We start from the raw sequence: 24,824 nt of genomic DNA, 5'->3' as shown, positions 1-24,824 counted from the left end.
TGAAAAATGAGATCCAGTAGGCAAACCAAATACAGCAAAATTTCAGCCTCAGCAGCAGGTTGATGACTGGATGACTAAGCATTCAATCATAAAGAAAAAAAAAAAAAAGAATATGCTGGAAGTTGATTGTTGAAGATAGCATCCAAAAGGCTAGATATAGCTGACAGTTTCATGAAAACTGAGCTTTTTTTTTTTTTAACAAACATGTAAGAATGGTTTTCAGTTTTTGCATATGCAAAATATAGGTATTTTTCAGGAATTATTTATGTAGAAGATTGGGTGTATGTTGAATTCGACCTCATGCTACCAATAATCTTCCCATCTGAGGCTCTGGGGATCTCGTCCATATGAGTGTGCACATATGAGAGTCCTTTAGACTTCCACAACAGACAGAAACCACACTGCTACGTATTGAAGCATACAAGCTATTATATATTTTCATAATATAGAATTTTAAGGTATAGTAATCAACAGTGGCAAAATATTTCTGTCTTTGACATCATATTTTTTTCTTTTGTGAGATCCAACCTGTAATTGAGACCAGAGAAAACAGTATGGAAAAACAAATCCACGAGAACAGGATAAAAATATCACAAACAGCAAAATATGTCTGAGTATTTAAAACCGTATAGAAAAAATAAATTAGATGAACAATTGTGTAAATATAAATTAAAAAAGATGACATTCTTAATAAATAAAGTTTACTATTTACAATTTTATATATTGCTGAAAGACTTAACTTAGATCCATAAAAACACATAAACAGGAAAAAATAAAACCCAAAATAGGAGCAGCAAATTTATGCGCGTGAGGTACAGAAAAAGGATTGGAATTGTGTTTTGTTTTTGGTGTTTAGGCTTTTTTTTTTCTTTTTTTTTTCTTTTTTTCTTTTTTCTTTTTCTTTTTTTTTTTTTTTTTTTAATAGTAGTAGGCCAGTAGAATTCTCATGAGAACAGATTTTAAGCACTTCAATGGAGAGTCATTATTTGGTAGTTTCCAGAAGGTGCCAAACAGATTTCAACATCATCATAATTAGAAATACCCATAATAATTATAACAATAATAAAAAGGTATAATATGATACATAAATATGGAAGAGCAGTTTGTAATATGAATACATTTTCTCTAGACGAGATCACAGTTTTATTTTGTAAATATTACATTTAAGTATATATATACACACATATATGTACAACTATATATACATGTGCATATATATGTAAATTTATATTTATATATAATATCTTTATATAGATAGATATCTGCGGACAGGTTATTGATTATAGAGACCCAAGAAAGCAACGTAATAATTGTTCAAAATTCTCCTCACTGACTGCTGGTGTAGTAGTTTAAGAAGCCCCGAGTTGTTTGCACTCAGAATGCCGTATCTTCTTTAAATGGAACACTCGATGTGGAATTTTAAGTCTGAGAAGAAGAAGAAGGGATTTTAATGACTCCCTTCCTCTTGTGAGGTTGGAAATGGCCCATAAGTCTTGACTAGACCACAGTAAACTGACTTTTACACTGTAAGATGTAATTGGCTTTTAATCAAATTCTAGAACTGGTAAAGGCCAGAATGGGGGGGAGGGATCCAATTTACCTATGAGTGAAATATCCCCAACTACAAGCCTCTCTCTTAAGGTGGACTATGAAATCTAGGAGCTCCAGCTTTATTCCTTGAAATATCAGATGAGCACTCCCTGTCTTTCTTAAGTGACCAATGGGCCTGTGCATTCTTGAAAAGTAACCCATGGACTTTGTGTGTCTCTCACAGATTGCCACAGCCCCTTTAAAACCTCAGGGCCTCACACCATCCCCTGCCATCCCACTGTGAGGTAGGTAAGTAATATTATCCCCATTTTGCAGCTGGAGAAACTGAGGCAAATGGAGAAGCTATTTGATGACTTGTTCAAGATCACTGAGCAAACCTGCAGCCCGGAGTTAAGAACTCCAGGTTCTTTCTCTAGAGACATAACTCCTCTCTTGGCTGTCAAAGAATTCTCTTAAAGATCAAACAAATGGTAGGAATTTGGCAAAACTTGAGTAAGTTCAAAGAATAGGCTTTTATTCATTTGTTCTTTAGTTTTTATGTTTGCTGTTTGCTTGGTTTATTTTTGTTTTGTTTCTCAAAAACCATGGAAGTTACCTGTCTGGTCATGTAGCAGCTTTTTAGGAAAGTGGACCGTGCAGTGTGATTCTAAGTGCAGTCTTTATAAAGCCCAGTGCTCTACTGGTAAATACAAACATTTTATAACGTGAAAAGCACAACACACTATGTCCCCTTAATATTAGGCAAAACCAATTTCAAGCCCTCCCCACTCCCTACTACCACTGATTGCCACCAAACATATAGACAAAATGCTCCCCCAACAACAACAACTACATATCCAAGGGGGAAGATGCCTTATTGCCTGGATCTACCACAATGTACAGAAAATAAAAGCATTATAAAATCCCGCTTTATGTCTCCTGCTAGGGAAATTTTTATGCTTGTGTCTATCTACGCAGCCTGCAGAATAAACAGTTCCCTTTAGGAAGCACAAAAATAGGGGGTTTTTAAATTCTTATTTTTAATCATGCATTTTTATTTCCTTTTCATATCTTTGTCTTCTATCAATCTCTATCTGTACAGCTTCGATACCATCAATTTATTCTTTTCATTTTCCCACTTGAAGTAGTTCCAGAAAAAAAAATAATAATAATAAAACACACAAAACACAAAAACCTCAAAACTGTTAACTTGAATTTATGGTTTCCTTTCTTCCTTTCCTCCTTCCTGTTTTTTTCTTTTTTTTTCTTTTTAAAACACAGGTAAGACCTATAACAAATTGACAGTTACAACCAAGTTAAATTGAACCTGGAAGGGAGGTAGCTGAAATCTGTCTCAAAGAATTATTTTCAACAAATAGCATTTAAGCATGGGCCAAGGTGGGAAAAAGACCAAGAGAACTGTCTAGGCAGTAACTCAACATGCTGCAGCCAGGAGTAGCAGCCGATACCCTCCATCTTCAAAGCCCTACTATTTACGACCATAGATCGCTCCCTTTCTTACCATCCTAATTCAGCCACCAAAACAGACTTCCCAAGGACTGTCTTCCCTTAAGAGGTGGTTGGCACAGAATATGGGGGTAATACGAGTCCTCTGGGCATGCAGTTAGGGTTGTGGCTTGGAAAGGCTCCCCGCAACAGGGTTTGGAGAACCGTCTTCCTCATCTTTTCTTTCTTGCTGCCAACAGGCTAATACTTCTTCAGACCCAGAACCCCCAACTGTTTTAGGGCCCCCTGAGCTGCTGATCGATAGACAACAGTGCTTCAGATCTGCCTCCCTGTGAGTACTCCATTATCCTAAACAGGAGATCATCGAAGGGATAAGACAATGAGTCTATTCCCAGAAGGAAAATGAAGGCCGAGATCAGTGCATTGCATGAATAGAACGGAGTCTCTTTCACTAAGTTTTGAGAAGGGCCTTCCATGTGGGCATGAGGCTGGCCATCCGTCAAGTAGCCTGTCTTGCCTAACATTATTGGCAAATAGGAATTTATGAGTAACAGGTTTGAATGACGGTAAGGAGGAGACTGGGTGGCTCCTTGCTTGACTCAATCTGTGAGTCTGAAGATGGAAGTCAGCCTCTAGGAAGCTTTGCTCAGCTGGAGAGTGTGGGCACAGACAGGGTGAGAGTGAAGGAAGAAAGAGGACGGGGGTCCTGAAGGGAAGCTGGAGAGGTTTTCTTGTGGTTCCTGCAACCCCACCATTAGTGATGGCGTCTTCGGGTCTCCAAGACCTTCCACACTACTTATAGGTGTGATAAAGCAACTGGGAGGCCCACTCAGTTACCTTTCTTAGTTCATATCTTGTCAGTTAACCACACATGTTGATAACTCCACTAGGGCGAGAGAGGGGCTTTAACATCGGCCAGCATCCAAAGGTACTGGAAGGAGTACAAAATGGGATCTGTGCTTCCATGTTTATGATAATTTTGGTAAGGACTGGCCCTGGTAACTCTAGAAAACGCTCTGAATATATGTGAGACAGGAGTTTGTAAAAGAAGGAACTGTAAAGGATGTGAGCCTGTCCTTAACCGTGGTGGCAACCTCTCCAATCTGGAACCCAGTCTCAGGGTTTGGAACATGGTACGAGCCACACAAATCTAAGCACTGCATCCTAATTTATGGGCACCTGTGCGAAAAGCACCTTGGTATGTTGGCGTCTCAAGTGTTCTTGGTCGGCAGGTAATTGCAGTTGGGAGTAATACAGGAAGAAGCTTCCTGAAGTTATTTTTGGTCCCCATAGGACCAAGGACAATGATTGAATAACAATGCCTATCTCGGGTGCAGGAATGAGGAGGGTCAGCACATATGCCTGGGGTTTCCCATTCCAATGCTAGATTTTGTTTTTGTTGGTTGTTTTCACTAGATTTGAGATGATGTGATTTACAGCAATCTTTATGCGATACCCTCCCATTGCCTCACTTTCTCAGTTCCAGGTCTTAGGAATTACGTCCAGCTTGACCATTCTCTCTACCTCATTCTGTATTAATTTCTTCTCATATTATTTCAAAAGCAGTGGACAAGTAACGGGTGGAAAACAGGCAAAGAGGACCCCAATGAGGTAGGGGCTTCCACGTGGGAGTGGGAAGCCCCACTTCCACGTGGGACTACCTTCCTCTCAACTTTTGGAGGCTAAACATGGGAAAGAGGGAAGGGTTGACTAACTGCAGGTGGATGGGAGTCCTGGTAGCTGGAAGACTGTGGAAAACATGATGCCCATGTTGGGTGGTTGGGGACTGAGGCTGTGAACTCTTTGGATTCCCTCTGATGACCCTCGAGAACAGTTTAGACGCACCAAACCCAAGATGATTCTCTGTTCTAGGATTATAGCTGCTCAGGGCAACAGCAAAGTCCTCAGCACCAAAACCTGATCTAGCCTGGAGGGCCAGGAAAGCTTGGATAAGGAAAATTAACTCAAGAGTCCCCACTATCCTAGCAGTCTCTGGATGACCCCAACATCACAGACATTTAATACTGGTCCCCTTGATTCTAAAATCTAACACTGGCTCAGACATCCTGGACCCTCCATGAGGGTTTCAGCATCTCCAGTCCCTCTACTCCCTTCCAGGATGAGAAGCCCACCCATGGGGGATGTAACTTCTCACCATGTGGGCCAATGAGGATTTTTCTCTTACAGAAGAGCTAAGACATGAGGAGCCGTGGGAAAATGTGGGTCACTTTTAAGGCAGACTGTTTGGTTGTGTGGGGTTTTTCCTAACCTAGTCCTACTATCTTGGGGGTACTCAATGTATAGGATAGAGCAGCAGGAAAAGTAGCAGCGAATGTGGTCCCAAGGCAAGATTTGGGGAATGGGTGGGTTCTGGAGGGATAGTATGGCCTCAAGCAGGGGGCTGTTATAATACCTTGACACTGCAACCCTATGCCATTTCCAGCTTGGCCTCAAACCCTGGAGTTGGGGTAAGATTCCCCCATGGCAACAGAAGAATTTGGGGGCTTTTCATACCTTGGATTCTTTACCTCGTCCTGGGTTCTACTTCCCTAGAAGGTAGGTGATCAGAGACCATTTCACTTCTAATCCCAAAGGGCTGCACAACTGGGCATGCCCTACATGTTCCAAGCCTTAGAGTGCAAGCTATCTTGACATCTCAACACTTGGTCTTGGCAGTTTCTGTGACTCTCTTTCTCCCAAGGACAGTACTGTCTAGGAGCTTGGGGAAGGAAAGACTGAGTGTGTTCCAGTCTCTCTCTGCTCAGTCTCCCAAACTGCCCTCGTGCAGATAGACGTTTGTTGGGGGTGCGTATGCATGCATGTGTACTAACCACATATGTGCACACTCCTAAATATAGAACATGTTTCTCGCTGTGGTTGTGTGACAATTGATGAGACTTTTAGGCTCTGGGACTGCACACTTATATGTGCAATCCACCTAAGACTTTGGGATGGGATTCCAATCCATCATCCAACATGGCGAAACTTGGTTCATGCGCCCCTACTATGAGTCCTTCCTGGGTGAAATTAAAGGCAGACCGGTTGGGTGCTAAGGATCCCTGGTGTGGGGAGGCCATTCCGTTGAGCAGCTGACTGTGAAATCAATACCAAAGGGATGCGGGTCCTGGCGCTGGGAATTCTTTGTCAACTCCTTGTCCTTCCTTAGCCATGGCTGTATCCCCGGAGGTCTTTCCGGCTGTGTTCTTGGGCCTGGGGGTCCCGACAAGCACAGTCACCTTGTAGGTCACAGGACATAGGGAAGGGGGTGACCTGTAGAGAGAAAGAGAGATGTGAGCCAGGTGGTTGGGTCTGATACAGTAATTTTCAGACAAGTAGTGCAGAGCAGAAGGGGAATGACGGGGTTGGGGGCGCGGGGGTGGTGTCAGGTAGCAGATTCAAGTTCAAGTCATAGCTCTGCTGCTTGCCAGCCCTGTCATAACTTTTACCAAAGTCATTACAATAGCAGCTTTCATTTGTGAGGGCATTTATGAAGGGTTAGGCAACGCTTTAAGATAGGTGCTAAAACCACCACCCTTTTACAGGCGGGGAAACAGGCTCTCTGAAAGGGACAGCCATTTGCCCAAAGTAATGAGTGGCAGACGTGGTCATTAAGGTAGGATAAGCTATTTCTCTCCAAGCCTCAGGTTCCTGGATGTAGAACTGGCATCATCAGCCCCACCTCGCACTGGGAATTCTAAGGGCTGAATGAAATCATGGGTGAAAAACTGGAAGGTACTGTCCCAAAGCTGGTTGATAAGACTTGCATGACGGAATACCTAACTTACAGGGCTGCTGTGGTGGCCAAGTGAAATTAAGTATATGAAAGCGCCTTCTAAGAAAGACACACGCTAGGAATTTTGACTTGGGGAGGCAAGGATGAAAACAACTAGTGCATGTCTCAGCAAGCTCAGACCGCTTTCCAGGGGGCCTGCGATCTCAGTGGGGGACATTTCACATAGAGATTTTGCATAAGGCTCGGTTGAAGGCTCTCGGAAAAAGGTAAGAAGGGTACAACATGATCTGTTATCCACATATATTATGAAAGCTGGGGGAAAAAAATGAAAAGAGATTAAACATTTTTTTTTAAATGGGAGGAGCACCTGGGTGACTCAGTTGGCCGAGCATCCCACTCATGATTTCCACTCAGATCGTGGTCTTGGGATCGAGCCTCATGTAGGGCTCTGCCCTGAGCATGGAGTTTGAAATTCTCCCTCTCCTTCTGCCTGCCTGCCTCTCTCTCTCTCTCTCTCAAAGAAAAAAAAAAAAGGAAAAGCCTGAGTTTTGGTTCCCAGTCCATTCCTTCACATGCTCTGTGACCTTGAGCTGGCTCTCCTTTCTAGAAACTGAGAGAAAGAGCGAATGTCTTCTCGATGCAGCAGATGATCTTTCCAAAGAGCACAGTGCAGTCCCTGCTTGAGCCCCAGCCTGGGCTAACGCAAGCGGATTTCAGATTTCACCTCATTGCATCATGATATTTGCATATAACTTTTCCCAGAGGGTCCCCCATCTGCGCAGATGGATTTAATGACCTCATTCGCCTCCTGCCTAGGCAGGGTCTCCAAGTGCTCACACGGTCTCAGAGAACATCTTTGTCCTCCTCCTAGCCTGTGGACTCATTCTCTGTATCTAACTCTTCTTGCTGCCTCTTGGCCTGCCTGCCTCCCCTCCCTCGCTCCCTCCCTCACAACCTCTCTCCATCTTGCAATTTTGCAATGATTTGAAATGGAAGATTGGAGCCACTTACGTGATCTTGAGCGTGTGACAATTTCTCTGAGCCTCAGTTAATTCAGTCATTAAATGGGAATAACGAAAGCCTACACCTCCTGAGGTTGTGATGGAGGATAAGGGAACTGACGAAAAGCATGTAACACCCAGTTCTTGGCATGTGCTCAGTGCACAGACCGACCAATCAAAGGATAGGTATCTCCTCATCTCTCTCCCTCAGTGAGGCAGGAACCATGTCAGTTTTGTTTTCTGAGCCTGAGCCACTGAATGAATGAATGTCTCTGTTCATTTCTCCATCTCTTACTGACCCTTTCATTGTACTCATGACTAGCACATCTCTGTTTCTTTTCAACTCCTAGAGCATTCCCAAGAATGTAAGCTTTCTCACTGATGCTCCTTCCACGCAGTGCCTGTCTTTCTGCACCCAGCAGCTGGCCGTGCCCTGTTCAGGACCTCTACCTCCTGGTCATCATGCCTTTGCAGAGACTGTGCCTTCTAATCTAGAGAAGTCTTCCACAACCTCTTTATCTCTAAGAGAAGCAGAGAATGTTAGACTTGGAAGAGACATAGAGGACATCCTCCAGTCCAAGTGGGGACACTGATGACAGAGCCAAGTCCAAGTCTAATAACTGAGGTCAAGTAGGGAGAGTATGATCACGGGGGCCAGGAAGCCTGGACTGGCATCCTTGCTTGACTCCTAGTCACTGAGCAATTTCCGGAAAGTCCCTTCACTGTCCTGATGCTTAGTTTCTACATCTACAAAAGGCTGATTTTTGAAAACACTGTATTGCATGCGGTTGTGAAGATCACATGAGAATAAGCATCCAGAAGCCCCAGCACATGGCCTGACACTCAGGAGATGCTTGATGCTGAATACATATGTGCCGAGTCATATTTCCCACCAGCTCACATTTCGCCATCTGTGACACCTTTGCTGCCCATTGTCCCCCTTTCCACCTCCCTTCCCTTTATCTGTTCTCTTCTCCTGCCCTTGCCCATGTTCTAACATTAGAATGATCCAGTTACCTCTAATGTCCTGTGCACAAATTCTGGCTCTGACCCATGAGGGATAATTTCACTTCTGATTTAGCTCCCATGCTTCCTGCTGCACCTCACATGGGCAAAACTGGAACAGGTCTTTTAGAACAAGACCCCAAGTCCTCAGCATGAGATCAAGGCCTTGCATGATTTGCTCACACATACTTCTCGGGCCTCTCCTGGTCCCCTTCTCCTCCTCACTCTCTGTGGCTTATTTCCTTCTTGTTCTCTCAAATATCCCATGGGTTTTCTTATTTTTTCATCTATAATCAATATTTTATTGAAAAAGTGACAGGAAAATAGGAGATCACTGTTGTATAGCTTATAAAAGGAAACATAGTTAGGTTATCTTGGTAGATCACCTGGAATTACTGAATGTTAAGGCTTTCTGTGATAGAACACACCTTCGGGAGGTTGTGTGGATCATTAATGTTGCTTTCTTGCACATGAACACCCCTCTGTGAGTCTGGCTTTTCCTCTGTTGCCTGGCATAACACTGTTGAACCGCATATACAAAGAACCACCATCTGAGCAAATCTCCAGCCATTAACATTCCTCTGCCCTCACTGCTGTGTCCTGACCAGCTTTCCTTCCTCTCTTGAGGTCCCATCTCATGTGTCACCACCCCTCCCTCATTGGTCTGAACAAAGATGGCATTATCACCTACGTTCCACATCACAGCATCCTATGTAAGCCCTCCGTGTACCAAAATGCTCTGTATGTCACCCCTCTCTGAGCAGGGAGCCTGTCTTTCATTGACCAGAGTCTTTATATATCCCATAACAGGCACTCAATGGGCCCATGAATGGAGGAACAAAGGAATGCATGCATATATACCCAGAATCCAAGGTGGGGAGCCTCTGCTCTTTCACTCACTCACTGTGACAGGTGCAGGTTGCCCGCCTTCTCTGGCCTTCCCTTGCCCTAATCTGTACACTAAGATTCAATGTTAATGGTCTCTACCTTCCCATCTGTCTGAAAACCTTCCTCAGTCTGAGAAGAGTAGAAGGCAAAAGTCCTGGTCAGAATATAGAAATTTAGACTTTCTCTCACAAATGCTGCCCTTTCTGCTATCCCCAGTTCCTTCAGCTTCTCCACAACCATCTGTTGCCAGGGCTCTGCCCCAGTTAGCTTCTCTGGCCGGCCTGGCCACCCTGGCTAAGTGGGCATGGTATGGCCGTTCTCGTTCCTCCCCAGGTCAATCCAGGCAGCTCTGACCTTTTCTCAAAGAAACATGTCTGAAAACCGAGAGAAGGAACCACAGTCAGAACATAACAAAGTCTGGAAGGCTTGGTCTCAGGAGGCAGATCTGGAGCCTTCTTATCTTCCATGTATGCTGGTATTGAGCCCTTGTTAGGAGTCTAGGAGGCAGACGAGCCTGGGTTTGGGTGTGGGCTCTACATAGGCGCTGCTTGACTTTCTGTAAGCCCTTGGCACCCTAGGGACTTTGTCTCCTCATCTGTAAAATCAGAGTCCTCTGAAAGATCTCACCGGATTCTGCTGAGGAGTCAGTGAAATAGCGTCTCCAAATGAGCTTACAGAGGTCCTAGTGCAGAGGCGACGTTCAGCAGCCTGTCTCCTCCACCTGCCTGCCTCTTGCAGCTCAGTGAACTGCCTGTTCAGAGCCTGCCCCGGGGTCTCCTCTTCTCACAAGCTTCCTCCCTGATCAAGGGCCTATGAGTGGGAACAGAAGGGTAGCGGCTGGCAGCTCCACCCCCTTCCCTGGGTCTGAACTAGGGGCAGGTCCACAGCAGTGACCAACACTCAACGCCCACACTAGCACTTCCGGAGGGCCTTCCGTGTGCCAGAGGACTCCCACCTGCTGGCTAGTCCAGTCTGCACAACTGCCATGAGGCTAGCGTGGTTAGCGACCCATCTTGTGGATGAGAAGACAGAGGTTTCAGAATGTTTAGAGCACAGCAAACTTGCCCCGGACCTCACTACCCCTTAGTAATGAGATGACAGGATTCAAAAGTCCACTCCAAGAACTCAGAGAGCTTTTCAGCAAGTGAGAGTAAGAAGGCTCCTCCTCCACAGCCTGGACAGGATGTTGCTTTGTCTTTTTCCAGCCAATAGCCTTTTATCCCTTTATCACGTGCCTGGCTGAGTGAACCCCAGTGCGCATTATCTCACTCACTCTTCCCAGCACCCCTAATAAGGTGGCTATTCTTACTAGCCCCATTTTACTTCTTAGAGGGAACTACAATGCCCAGAGGTGAGTCACTTGGCTGGCAGGTGGCCTGGGATCTGCAGCCCCATGTGTAACCTTCTCCTCGACACCGACCCCCCAGGAGGCAGGCGCAGCAGGAGTCAGAGTCCCCTTTTGACAGAGGGAGAAAGTGAGGCACAGAAAAAAGGGCCACATCCTGGTAAAGTTAGCTCTGAGCCCGATTCCCAGATTCCCTGACTCCCCAAGCAGCGTTCCACCTTCTCCCCCCGATGGCCTCCCAAGGAAACCTACCACCCGCAGCACAAACGCTGTGGTGGCCAGTTTACATTTGGGATTCCCAGCACCGTGTGGTGAGGCTATCCCATAAATGGCTTGGCCACCCACTCTAGGATTCTGTGAACAAGCCCAGGTCAATGACTAAAGGCCAGGATTCTCTCCTTTTTTCCTCTGGGCTGGAGATGGTGCCCAGGCTCAGGGGCTTCTCCTCTGTGAGCTGCCCGGGAGAACAGCTCCATCCGTATGTGTGAGAGGCTCAGGAATGCAGCCCAGGCAAATGCACCGCAAGGCCCTGGCTGCGGGTCTCCCCTGATGCTGGGAGACAGGCAGGGCCAGGATTCTGACTCAGACTCAACAGGGAGGCCACAGCAGAGAGTGTGCAGCATGGGGAGCAAGGGGCGGCCTACGCTGAACGGCAGAAAGCCTTGACTATCCCCCCGCCCACTGCGGGAGCTTGGGCACAAGTCGGTTCACCACCTGAGTGCCAGGGACGTCATCGTGTTGATGGAAAGATTTAATGAGATCAAGTGGACCAAGGTGTGATGTCAAGTACAAGGACTCGCTGTAAGCTCCTCGGAGGTAGGGGAGACACACGCCTGGCACGGGGCATGGAGGAGTCCATGAATAGAGAGGCTTGTTTCAATGTGGATACAGTGGTCATGTGGATAAGGGAGGGGACGGTGGAGAGAAAGGAATGAGATTTGGGTTGGATTCCTTGCGCTGTCAGGGGCTCCGTGTATGCTGTTAGGCAAGTTATTTTCATTTTGGCGGCTTCAGTTTCTCTGTTTGTAAAATGAGGGTAATGACAGTCCTGCCCTCTGGAAATATTTTACAGAAAGTATAAAATTCGAGGGAAGCCCTCAGCATCGTCTATTGCTTATACTATGTGCTCAGTGAATGCTGCTGCTGCTGCCGATGGTGGTGGTGACAGTGATGCTGGTATTGATGGTGGTCATGGTGATGTTGACAGTGGTTATGAGGATGGTAATTTGGGGGGATAGGAGGGTCTGACCCCTTCGCAGGATCAAACGAAAATGAGTGTCTTATTCATCCACATGAAAAAGTCAATGCTACACCCCCAATAGGAAAAATCATAACATTCCAGAAGCCAGTGATTTTTGGGACAAGGAGGAATTAGTGTAGTCTGTTTAGTCATCTTCCTGTTGTCTTTTACTAATCTTCCAAGGTAAACATGTCTAGCCCCTCTTCCAGGAAGCCTTCTAGGATTCTCTATACTAGTTCAGTGCTTAGAATCACTGAAATACTCCTATGCTCTGTGGATAAAGTTCAGGTTCTCTGGCTTGGTTTAAAAAGCCTGCTTAAGGTTCATTTTCTTACCTCTTACTACTAACATCCCCTCTCATCCTGTGCTCTAGCCACACTCAGGGAATTGGGGTTTCCTTAGCATGCCTCTTTATGTCTGGGCCTTTGCACAGACTGTGCCCTCTGCCAGAAACTCTCTTTTCTCTCGCATCTTAATCCCTGGTCCTCCCTCCCCCACAGACTCCTTTTACCTGGCTATGACCTACTATGCCTTTCATGTCTCACCTTTGGTGTTTCCTTCTCCAGGAAGCTTTGTTGACTCTCCTCACTTGCTCTATCTGTCTTAATATACTCTAAACACATGGCCATTAGTCCACCAGACATGAACTCAGCATGGTCAGGACCAGGTCCATCGTGCTTGGGGCCTACAACAGTGTCCGTCACATAGCGGGTGCTCACCAGCAGGGTATAGTGCAACTAGGGATACCTCATTGAACAAACAGATGCACATCCTTGACCTCACAAAATTTTCATTTGATCAGCAAGAGGGGAGGGATAATGAGATGATAAATATATTTTCTAGGATGTGCCAAAGTGATAAGGGTTATAAAAGAAAGAAAGAAGAGTGGAGGCCAAAGCAAATGGGTACGTGAGTGCCAGGGGTAACGTAAGGTGGGTGGTCAGGATGGGGCTCATTGAGAACTTGACACTTGGGCAAAGACTTGGAGGAGGTAACACAGTGAGTCATGTGGATTAATGGGGAAGAATGTTGTCAGCTAAAGGAGGAGCCAGAGACAACGTCTGTCAAAGGTAGGAGGACACCCAGCTGGACAGTCCAGAGGGCTGGAGTCAAGTGAGGGAAGGTACTGATAATAGGGGTGAGGTCAGAGAAGTGTTGGGGGTAGGCAGACAACCAAGGGCCTGATAGGTCATTGGGAGGACTGGTTTTTACTCTGCGTAAAATGGGGAGACACTTGACGGGCTTTGCAGAGGTGTGATACCCCAAGACTTATTTCGGAGGACCACTCTGATTGCTGAATTGAGATTTTAAGAGCCACTGAGGCACATCACCAACTCTGCAGCCCAATACCCAACCTTTTAGCATGGACCACTCAGCTAAGCAGGCTGCTGTCCATCTACTGATTTTTATCTTCCTACATCCTATAGAATCACTAGACTCCTTAGACCAATGGGCTACGCCTGGGTACAACGTCCTTTCACAAGAAACCACGCTTTTACTTCGATTTAGCAAATAAACAGAACAACTCTATACTGAATGTCATCAGTTAGGCATGCCATCCTGTGCTGAGACATGTTTCTGGGATTAATTTCTTCTTAGCCGACTGGTCTCTGCTCCAAATAGCCTTCAGGTTCCTGCCAATGGCCAATTCCCTCAGGAAGCCATGTGGAGAATCTTTAGACATGAATATAATCCAAATGTCAAGAGATAAAACCCGAAGGTGAGCCTGGCCTGCCCAGGGTCACAGAACTAAGTCACAGAACTGGGACTACACCCCAACTTCCCAGACATCCTCCAGAACCAGTCTCTTAGCAGCTGTCTAAAACACGATCATAACTAGTGTTCCAGGCCACCACGCCTCACGAAACCTTGCTACGCTGAATAAGTTAAGGCTGTTTCCCCGTCTTCCCTCAAACCTCCAACACATGGCTACTAGAATGATTCCAATTATAAATGAATTTCTCTGTTGTTGTTATGAGGGTGGATTATTGAAGCAACCATTCTGGAAATCTGCTCTGTATTCGAGACTCCTCAAGGCTCCAACAGGAAAATAATAAACGGACATGCTGAGAGGCTGAGTCCTGCCCTTTCCTGTCTGCCCCGCACTACAGACAGGTGTCTGGATGGGAAACCGGTCACCCCGTCAGACGGAGTTTCCTGCACTGTCTTGCTCTTGTCTGCCAGCCGGGCCCGGGTCACCCCACAAGGCAGATGTGGGGAACAGCTGGTGTCTGGACAGACGAACACGGGGAGGAAGGATGAAGGCAGCAGACAGACATCATTCTGGGCCAAATGACCAGGAGGCCCTAGGCCTTGGAGACTGGGAAGAGGTTAAGTTAGAGAGTTGGCTAGAAGGATGTCTGCGAGAAGAGGCCGTGCGCTCACGCCCGGGCCTGCTGTCCAGGAGCACCAGGAAGGAAGACGCCCACCCACCAAGGGAAGGGCGAGACGCAAGCCCGTTACAGCGGGATGTTCGGGGCAGGGCTCCGAAGCAGCACCTCGCGGCCTAGACTCGCGGTCTGCCGCTCAGCTCCAGCCCTCGTGGTGGAGGAGCCCGGCTCCGCCCGGCCCCCCGGCCTCAGCTGCGGGGTCTGGACGGTGAGGATAACAAGACAGCACCCGGGACGGGACGACCGTGTGATGAGAAGAGCAGACAGCAGACTCGTGCCCCGTTACCACCAGGCTGGGCCCATCGGCAGCCCTCAAGCGATGGTAGCGACTGCTGTTTGGAGCCACGAAATCCTAAGTCCTCCCCACAGCTCTGCCACCTTGTACGAGTGACTTCACCTCTCTGAGCCTCAGCTCAGTCCACCTTGCCAGGTTTTACCCGAGTCTCTAAGTGAGACGACATGCACAGAGACCCCAAACCACGGCCAGGCTCACAGGATGGGCTCCACAGATGAAATCACTGTCACGTAGGAAGGCCATGAAGCCGATCCGGCCTGTCAGTGACCTTCTGAGTGCCGGGCTGTGTGCTCGTGGGCAGGGACCTCCCACGATGGGTGCCCGGGGCCAAGAGTTTAGGTGGGAACTAAATGGGCCCAGTGGTAAGGGGCAGGGAGTGAGAGGAAGGAAGCCAGCCTCTGGCCCCTCTCCTGCTATAAGAGGCTTCCTGCTGTGGAAGCTGGAGACAGAAACCAGGACTTTTTTCCACTCAGAGGAAACTGCTGTCTGGGACGTCAGGGATGGCTGGCAAGGCTGGGAGCCTCAACGACTCTCCACCCTGTCTTTGCTGCCGGGAAAAGCTGCTTTCACCTTTGCCAAGGGGAGGGGTCCGACGGCCAAGGTTCCCTGGCAGGCGGGGTTCACTGCGAATTGTCTCCAACCAGAACGGGGAGGGTCATGCCCACGCACCCTGAGGACTCAGCCCCACACACAGGGAAGAGCTGGGCTCCTGAGTCAGGACTGGGTTCAAACTCGGGCCTTAGCACTTGTGGCCAAGTGAACTCAAGCAAGTCCTGCAAGTGCTCTGAGCCCAAACTGGCTCACCTGTGCAACTGGGATGACAGTGACCTGTAAGAGGGGAACGTGGGGCTTAAAGAAAGAGACAGGGGACAAGCATCTGGCAGGATGTCTGACCGCTGTGGCGACTCCCTTAGGGGTGTCTCTATTTCTCTATCCTCTATTTCTCCACCTGCTGGCTCTATAAGGCCGTCTACTGCAGGCAGTACAGCCGGGTGTACACAGGGAGAGAGCGTTAAAGCATCCGAGAAGCCGGACTTTACTCAGAAGTTAAACTGGGGGATTGAAATGGTAGAAGTACAAGTTTAATTTGAGATGCCTTTCTCCTCCAGAAGTCAGACTCCCAAGAATCGCAAATCTGAAGGAGGCCCCAAATACTGTGGACCAGGAACAACCGTAGCAAAGCCAAATGCACCAGAAGAGAGGCCGTCAGTCTGTCATCCACACACGTAGCGCTCGCAGGCTCTCCGTCCTGACTTCAACCACCCCTCACCTTCCCCAGGAAAGCTACTCCTCCTGCAGGTCTCAATGTAACCATCTCTGACCTTCACACCGGTCTCCGTAAGATTTGCACCTTTGCTGTCCTGCCCTTCTACGGAGGTACCACCACGCACGGTCGTATACCTCCCTGCCCACGCCTGGCTCCCCTAATAGGCCACAAGCCTTGCGAGGGCAGGTGCAGGTCTGTCTCGACTTGGTCCAGTGCTCACAGCTCGGTGCGCTGCTGGGCCCACACAGGTGCTCGAGGAACAGGCATCTCATTGAACAAAGGATGCTGGGCTAGCTGCATCCTGCAGCCCCGGCCGACAAGAAGGATCACCAATTTAACGTGGAAGAAGGGGGTCTTTTCACACAAAAAGCCTAAATTACATATATAATGTGGGTAGAAAAGGAAAGGGGGAAAAAGGACCAGAAAGCACATTCAGAACTAGCAAAGAACTGACTCTGGGTCCCTCACTAAAGAGGCAGCACTCACCCAAGGACGCTGACGTCTGAAATTATTGCAACTGAGCCCAGTATGAACATAGAGTCAAAATGGCCATTTGGTGTATATATATGTATTTTTTTCAAGTGACTGTAATAATTTGGAGTCTGCACCTGAACCTCAGTCTCATGACTTCATGTTCCCACCATGCACTCTGTAGAAACAGCAATCCATTTAGGGGAGTCTCCCAATAAAAAATAAATTAGGGTTTTTTTTTTAATGTTTTCGTATATAAGTTATAGGTGGTAGGAAAATTCTTTTAATCGGAGCTGCTCTTGCTCCAACTGATGGTGTCACATGAATACTGTGTCATATTCTACAAGAACTTCTATTTAAAACACAACCTCCCTTGTGCATTCACTTTTGAACACGGTGGACTCCGAACACGTGAAATCGACTCTCCTGTATGCTGTATTCGTTTGGCACCAGGGGTCAAGAGCCTTAAAAATGCTCACACCTTTCGTCCTAGTCATTTCCATTCTAAAAAGCCAACTGTCGAGGAACAGAGCTGGAGAAGTATCTACGTGCTAAGATACTCACGAGCATCGTTATTTATCTTTGCAAGAAACCAAAGTAACCCAAGAGTTAAAAATAACAGCCTGAGGTGAATGGTCACATAAATGATGATACATCAGGACCCTCTGATAAATAATAATAGAGCAAAAACGACAGCTGTAAGGTTTATGATGATATCAGATCATTCTTAGGTATAAGATTTCCTATGCTGGGTCAAAACAGTATCCCAAACTGGAAATGCAGTGAGAGACCCACAGGAACACATATCCACACACTTACACACGCGGTACAACGTGGCACAAGGAACCAGTGGCTGTTTCTGGGCTGTCCGACAAGAAGGGATTCTGCTGTCGTTCTGCTTTCTGGATTTTCCAAAAAAGTATTCTTTCATAATTGGGTGAAAACTAAAATCCATTAGTAGGAAATGAATTTTATTCTACTGTATTTGAGCAGAAAGTACAGACCTACACTAGGGATGATTTAAAAAAAAATTAAAAAAAGGAGGCAGGCATGCTAAAATATTGCCCATTCGAGACTGGCTGATTCCAGAGAGCCCCCGCAGCTCAACCCAAAGATGCAGCTTGAGTGTGTTCCTTGGGTTTTGCCCTGTTCATCCCCACATTCTAGGGTCTGAGCATCTTTCTTAAAGGAACTAATTCTTTTACGGATGGTGCGATATGGATAGCGACCCTGAAACCTTGCTCTGTTTCTGTCCCTCACTCTGCCACCAGGGACAAACCATTTCTCCTGTATGGGCCTCAGTTTACCCCCATTATGAAATGAGAACTGCGGGCCTAGATAATCACTGACAGCACTTCAGCCAGGATGGACTATGACTGGTCTCAGGAACACAGCTCCCCCTTCTTTGAAGAGAAAGAGATGATCTCAAATGATTTTTCAGTGCAGATGGTAGATGAGTATAAAACCAGAGATCGTTCCTCATGAACTCGTTTGTCACCCAGAGCACTTCTCAACCTGGGTTGCCCAGCTCTCAGCAGGAAGAAAGTGGGGGTGGCCACTCTTCCATGAGCAGTGGGTATGCATCATAGTCAAATATCCCAGGTTGACTCGAGACACTTGAATCACTCCTGTTATACCTTAATATGCAAAGGAAGAAAATCACAACCAAGACCACCCCCCCCTAATTTTACAAGTGTGAAAAACCAAACAGGTTATAAAACAATTAAAGGCTATGATTTACCTTGTTAAGAATGTCCCATCTTCTCTCTGCCCCTAGATGTTACCCATACCCCCTAGAAATGCAAGTTCTCTCTAAGATTTTACCCTCTCTGGCCCCAGAAACTCATCTTTTCCTGGCTACCTTCCTGTTCCTTTCTCCTTATCCCTCAAGTCTCAGTGTCGATGCTGACCCCTTGGTAGAGCCTTTCTCCAGCCTCTGGCCTGGGCCCTCTCAGTGCTCTATCCTCCCCCTTATGAAAGTATTGATTACACTTGTACTTATCTGCTTCCACACCAGGCTCCAAGCCTTGAGGCTAACGAACCACATCTGCAAAGATCATCCATGAGTCTGCCCACCAGCTCAGGGCCCAGCACATGATATTAGCTCAACTACTGGCTCAAAGAACAAAAAATACAATACAGTACAGCACAGCGTGTGAGCAAGTGCTGACACAACCAGGGCCATGGGTCGTCCCACATGCCAGTGATCCTGGCTAGGAACCAGGAGAGACCTGCAGAGGGTGGCTGCCCGGGGGCCTACCTTCTTGGTCTTCACCGTAGAGGCACAGCAGTCCCCACCATCGTAGTTGCAGAAAGCTCGGTTGTTGATGGCATCACAGTAATTGTCTCCCATGAAGGGCTGCAAGGGGGAAGAAAGGCAGAAGGAAGCAGCCTGTTAGTAACCTGGAGTGGGTGGGGGATGGCCCTGCACCATGGTAATTGTTCGGCTCTCTCTCATCCTTTTAAAAACCTCTGCAGGCAGCTTGCCTGGCTTCAAATGCCAACACTCCCTTGGACAAAGTATTGCTTCTACCATTTGTAAAGACTTATCTAGCCACATTTTCCCCAACACAACTGTGGTTATGCCGGTAGACACACCTGTAGGCTAGGGTATGCAAAGCCACAGGACAGATCGCTCACATCTCTCTAAAGCTTCTTCATACTTGAAGAAATGATTAGAAAATTTGAGGACCCTTCTCCTACTTTTCCTAGTAGTAGGTAATATAAAAACACCATTTATAATACGATATAAGCTGAATATAATCTGCACAAGACCTGTAAGGATCAAACCTAAGAATTCATAGGAACTTGGCGCAGTGGTCTGTGCATGATGGTGGGCTCCCTCCCCTCTAGCACTGGAGGACAGGTGTACTTGATGCCACATGCATTACATGTTTGCTGTCTTCTTTGTGAGGTAAGCCCTGCCATTCCCACTTTTCAGATGAAGATTCTGAGGCTCAGAGCAAGCAAGGGGCTCAGTCGAGATCACCCTGGCAGGGGCAGAGCAGTAATATAAATCTACTCTGGCTTCTTATTTTTTCATTGCCATTCGAGTCTGTATCAAGCACATATGGTTCTTTGCTTTTTTCCCCTGTGTTCCTCCAACACTGTGGTACCCCAAAGATGAGGGAAAAGATGATGGGGTTAAGTCATCACTGATCTGAACTGAGAGTAATCTTATGGGAGAGTCAGGAGTATATGTAAACCTCCTAACACCTTTGTGTCCCCGTCCGGGCACCAAGCATACTGTTTTCCAATGTCTGCTTAGGAACCTGCAGCTGGTGCAAGACTGTGAGGCCGTTGAACACATGTGCGATATCCAGTTCATCTTGGTCTCCCTATCACCTAGTTTAATGCTGGGTACAACTTTGGCTCTTAGAGATGTTTTTAAAATTGAACACATCGTATTGGTATATGGAAAGGCATTTGTCAGGGATCCAGAAAACATGGGTTCCAGCCTAATACACCTCAGCCAACTGGAGGGGTTACTTGGGGATTTTGGTTAAGTGGCTTATCTTCTATGGGCCTCATGACTCTCAGTTGTGAAACAGAGAGGCAGGATTAGTCCACTAGTTTCTCAAAGCAATAAGCATACCCCTCCTCACATCAAAAGCAATGCTGTGTGACCCTTTAACATAGAAGACAGTAAGACCTCCCTGATTGAAGTTCAAGTTGGGCTCTCTAATGCTCAAGTGACTCACTGATGGGAAAGATGTAATCAGTCAGCTAGAGCCACTGCATCTCAGCACAACCCCTGTGATCCAATGGTCTTTCCTTCCCACCCTGACTGTTATGGGGAAAACCAAGCTCACAAGGAGCCCCTCCCATGTGACATCCCTGAATTTTGCATTTCAGCTCCAAATTCACCGAGCCTTTGTGCTCCCAATTCATGATGCCAGATTCCACTTGATCACCATCCTTAGGGTCTAAAAAAAATATCTTAGCAAGACAGACAGAACCAAGAACAGGCGAGAGCTGTGCTCAGGTATATATGTGCAAATGTGCACGGCTATGAACACAAGTGTGACTCTGCTGAGTATCTGACAAAATGAACACGTTATTACATTCATATTCGAACAGAAGGGCCCAAACAACAAACAAAGGATAAGCCCTTGGGATAAGTCCTTGGTTTTTCTCTGTGCCTTAGGAGATGTGCCTGTGGGATCTGTTCTTTATGACCTTTCTTATATCATTTAAAACAGAGTAAGGAAGGAAACCAAATGTTCCTTAGAATGAAAGGAACTGGCTCCGTAAAAGAGTAGCTGAGGAAGAAGAGAAAAAAAAAAAAGATAAATGCATTTTTTTTTTTTTTTGGCACCTGAAACAATCAATCTCCAGTCTCCTCCTTGGCTACCCTCCCCTACATGTCCTTTCCTGCAGCCACATCTGTGCGTCCCTCCACTCATCTTGTACTTGACCATATTTACTGAATGCCTACTACATGTGCTAAAGAAAAAGATACAATAGTCAATATAGATCGAGCTCCTACTCCTCCAGACCTTACACTTCAGCAAGGAGGCAGACTTTAATCAAATAATCACACATCTAATTGGCCAATTTCAACTCTGATGAGCACGACAGAGGAAAGGAAACATGATTCTGTTAAAGAGTAAGAGGACTGGACCTAATCAGGGAGCTCCGTGAAGGTGTCCCTTAGGAAATGACATTTCAGCTGAGATCAGAAAGATGAGCAGGGGTTAATTAGACGAGGGCGGAGAAGGGAAAATTCGTAGAGAGAGCAAATAACATGTGAAAAGCTCTGCTACTTAGAAATTTTCCCCATCCCTGGTATTTCTCATGGCTGCCACTACTACTGTGGCCTGGCAAGCAACTCACCCTTCGAGACCTAGCTCAAACCTCACCCCTCCAAAATGCCTTCTCTGATACCCCCAGGATGTTCTGTGCTTCTATAGCTTCTTGTACTTATTTTGGCTACAGCTCTTGGTACATATTTCAGAATTCTCTCTTTAACTGTTTATCTCCTTTGCCACACTGTGAGCTCCTGACGGATGAGACTCTGTGTCATCCTAGATTTCCTAGCAAAACGTGTGGCAATTTGAGCAAAACTTCATCGAACATGTGTTCCTTAAATGTTTATCCAGTAAAATGCTGCATGGATGGCTACACAGATACATGGATGGACAAGGGGCAAGAAGATACCACAGATGACTCTGGAAGAGAGCATAGTTACTGTTTTCACTCGACTGAGATCATTGTGTTCCCAGAACGTAGAGTAGCATCAGGCACAGAAGAGGCATCGGTGAAGCTCTGATGCATGAAAGAGTGAAGTGACCACATTGGACACAGCTTGGGGTGGACGGCTCAGGAGTTCCCAAAACCCTTCCTCAATCTTGGCTACCTCTAGGGCATTCCGGGTTGATGGTTCCTCCCTAGTCTCAGAGTTTATATCTCTTCCAGGCGTTCTTTTCAGCCCCAGACAAGAGGCAAACTATAAGCTCTAAGCTAAGGAAGAAAGGAGATGAGGGGCACCTGCAAGGGCAAAGGCGATAAGCATCGTTGGCAGGGCTCAGAGCCTGACAGGTGAGGGTCTCCTAGGCCCCAGTGCTGAGTCAAAGGAGGATCGAATTCTGCTGTCACACTGGCTGCCCAGACCGCCGACTCAGCAGAACGAGTGCCCAGGTAATACAAGCTTCCTTTTCTCCAAGCACTGGACTGATCCAGAGAGATGGAAGGAAGCAAGAGCCACAGGGCCTTGGCCTTGGTTTTGCCATTCCTGGCTGAACCTTGGGAGAATGGGGGCTCTCAATGACTATAGCATCCAATGCCCTGAGAAGATGCCACAGGGAGCCCCTAGCCAATACACAGAAACAAAAGTGTGATCCAGGGGCTGTCTTGTGACACTTGCAGGTCAGGGGTGGTTCATGAGTGGGAGGTGGCCTAGTGGAGGAGAAAAAAGCACCAGCCTGGAGTCAGGAGACCCAGGTTCATGCTTTTGTGCTGCAGCTTTTAAGTTGTGGCTTTTATGCCCAACCTTGGGCCAATCCATCTCCTCTCTGACTCTCATTTTCCACTCCATATAATCATGTGTAGGGTTAGATCACACCAAGAACTCTTCCAGGCTGGGTATTCCCTCAAATCTTAGATCTGGCTACACCTTTAAAAAGTCAGGTACAGATCATCTAGAGGAGCATTTCTGACTCTCACATTCTAAGAATTTCACCAACTACATTTCCTAGAGCTCAATCTAGTCCGTTTCACATGCATTTTCCCGAGTGGGCTCTGAGAGGGGGGCACAGATATTTGTGTATCGACCTGGACGGGATTAGGGGCCACCTTTTCCTTGCCAGCTGAGAAGACCCACAAGGACTTGGGGTGCACAGAAATATATTTTAGTTCCAAAGGCAGTGTAACCCCTTAGGAATACAGATGACATTCTAAGTACCCTGGCCCTTTCCCTCCCCAGGCTTGTCACTGAGTCACAGAGACAGATCTCCATAATGCCAAGTTCCAGGGAATGATTCAAGTCAGAGGGGATCTTCACTTTCAGCTCTATGGTCGGGGCTAAGGTGGCCATATTACTTCTGGGGTTGAAGAACAAGTGAATGACAAACGTGTGGCAAAAGGGAGTGACCTGCAATTAATGGTCAGCAGTAAAGTAGGAATTAGAAAGAAAAAAAATGCACCCTGTGGTTCTATAAACATTAAATGTGACAATTTTGGTAAAATGCCTGGCATGTTATAGATGCAAAATCAATATGACCTCCCTCCCTCCCTCCCTTACAGATACAATATTATGTTGAACACTTCCTGCTTAGGAAGCAGGAAAACCTGGCTTGGAATCCCATTTCTGTTATATATTAGATGTATTTTTGAACATATCTGTTGGTATTTCTGTGCTTCAGTTCCCCCCATCTGTAAAATGGGTTTGCTCATTCCTGTCGAAGAAGCCTGTTAAAGGGATATTCACAGCACTTTGTAGGTATAGCAAATGGTAGCCATGATCAATATAACAACTAGGGACTCACCTCACAGCCTTTGACACAGTGAATCAGAGCAGGGTGAGGATACCACTTGAGACCAGCTGTGCAGACAACTCTCTGCAGAGAGAGGGAAAGAGCAGTCAGATGAGTGTGTGGCTGGGAGGAAGCCATCTCTTTGTTGGCACCACATTCAAGCACCCCACCTCTTCTTGGATCTTCCAAGTCCTGATTTCACCCTGGCATTTGCATGGATAATTCGCCCAGGTACTTGCAATAACAGGAACCATGAGATTACAATAGTATTTGTGTTTGTTGTAGGTATCATGATTCCCTATCTCCCTGGCACGAATAAGGGCTAAAGAAAAACAGAATTGGAGGATGAAGATGCGATCAGAAAGGCCCATCAGGCAATTTGTGGCCGATGTTTGATCCATGGGTGGAGCTGGGATCAGGGGGGGAAAGAGTAGATAGATGGGAGAATGGGGTAGCGCAGGGTTTCCCTAAGGAAACTGCAGGATCAGTGCGGGAGCTCACAGAGAAGGCAGGTACTTCGGAACCACCTTGGATCTAATGAATCCAAATCTCTGAGACCAGGGCCAGGGACTCCACCTTTTACAAACAAGGTTGCCAGATGATCCTGATACACATTACAGTTTGAGTGCAGTGGACCTGTCGCCATGCCATAAGGGCCCGCTCACAATTCCCTGGCATTGCCCTCACTTCCACACCCCTGTGACTTTGTTCCTGCTCTTCTCCTTCGCTGAAATGCCCTTTCCCCAACTTGTCTCCTGGAGTCTCTTTAGTTATCCTTTAAATTGCTGCTTAAGACTGACTTCCTCTTTGGTGCCTTCCCCAAACCCCTTAGAGACAGCGTATAGGTTTGCATGTATGTATGTATTTATAGCCTCCTTTAATAATAATAATGATTACTATGATAATGACAACTAAAATATATTGAGTTCATTTGTGGTGCTAATTACTTTATGCATTATCTTATTTATTACTCGTTACCATGCAGTGAGGTGGGCATTAATCTTGGGTCCTAAGGAGAATAAATTCCCCAGGCTTCATAGCTGTTTAGTGAAGAAACCAGGATTTGAAACCAAGCACTCATTTTGGAAATTATTTAAGGCAGCTCATAACATAAAATTCAGTATGAGGATAATTCTTAAAGGAGTGTGTTGCGGGGGGGGGGGGGATAAAATGAGGAAGGTAAATAGCATTAGGAACAGGGCTAACATGGTGATCCCA

The 24,824-nt window shown here is 46.6% G+C and overlaps 1 protein-coding gene across 1 annotated transcript in view; it reads right to left on the bottom strand.

The window, feature by feature from the left end:
• Window positions 1-411: 411 nt before the first annotated feature.
• PAPPA (pappalysin 1) overlaps window positions 412-24,824 on the bottom strand; it is a 237,027-nt gene continuing 212,614 nt past the window's right edge. The window contains exons 20-22 of the mRNA XM_035696916.2: window positions 23,619-23,690; window positions 18,893-18,991; window positions 412-6,267 (exon numbers count right to left, since the gene is read on the bottom strand). Of these exons, the coding sequence (XP_035552809.1) occupies window positions 6,160-6,267; window positions 18,893-18,991; window positions 23,619-23,690 (279 nt within the window). The 3' untranslated portion in view covers window positions 412-6,159. The remainder of the gene's footprint in view (window positions 6,268-18,892; window positions 18,992-23,618; window positions 23,691-24,824) is intronic.

This window comes from Canis lupus, chromosome 11 (genome assembly GCF_003254725.2).
Source record: "Canis lupus dingo isolate Sandy chromosome 11, ASM325472v2, whole genome shotgun sequence".
In the NCBI taxonomy this organism is placed as follows: domain Eukaryota; kingdom Metazoa; phylum Chordata; class Mammalia; order Carnivora; family Canidae; genus Canis; species Canis lupus.
This window is presented reverse-complemented; position numbering and strand designations above follow the sequence as displayed.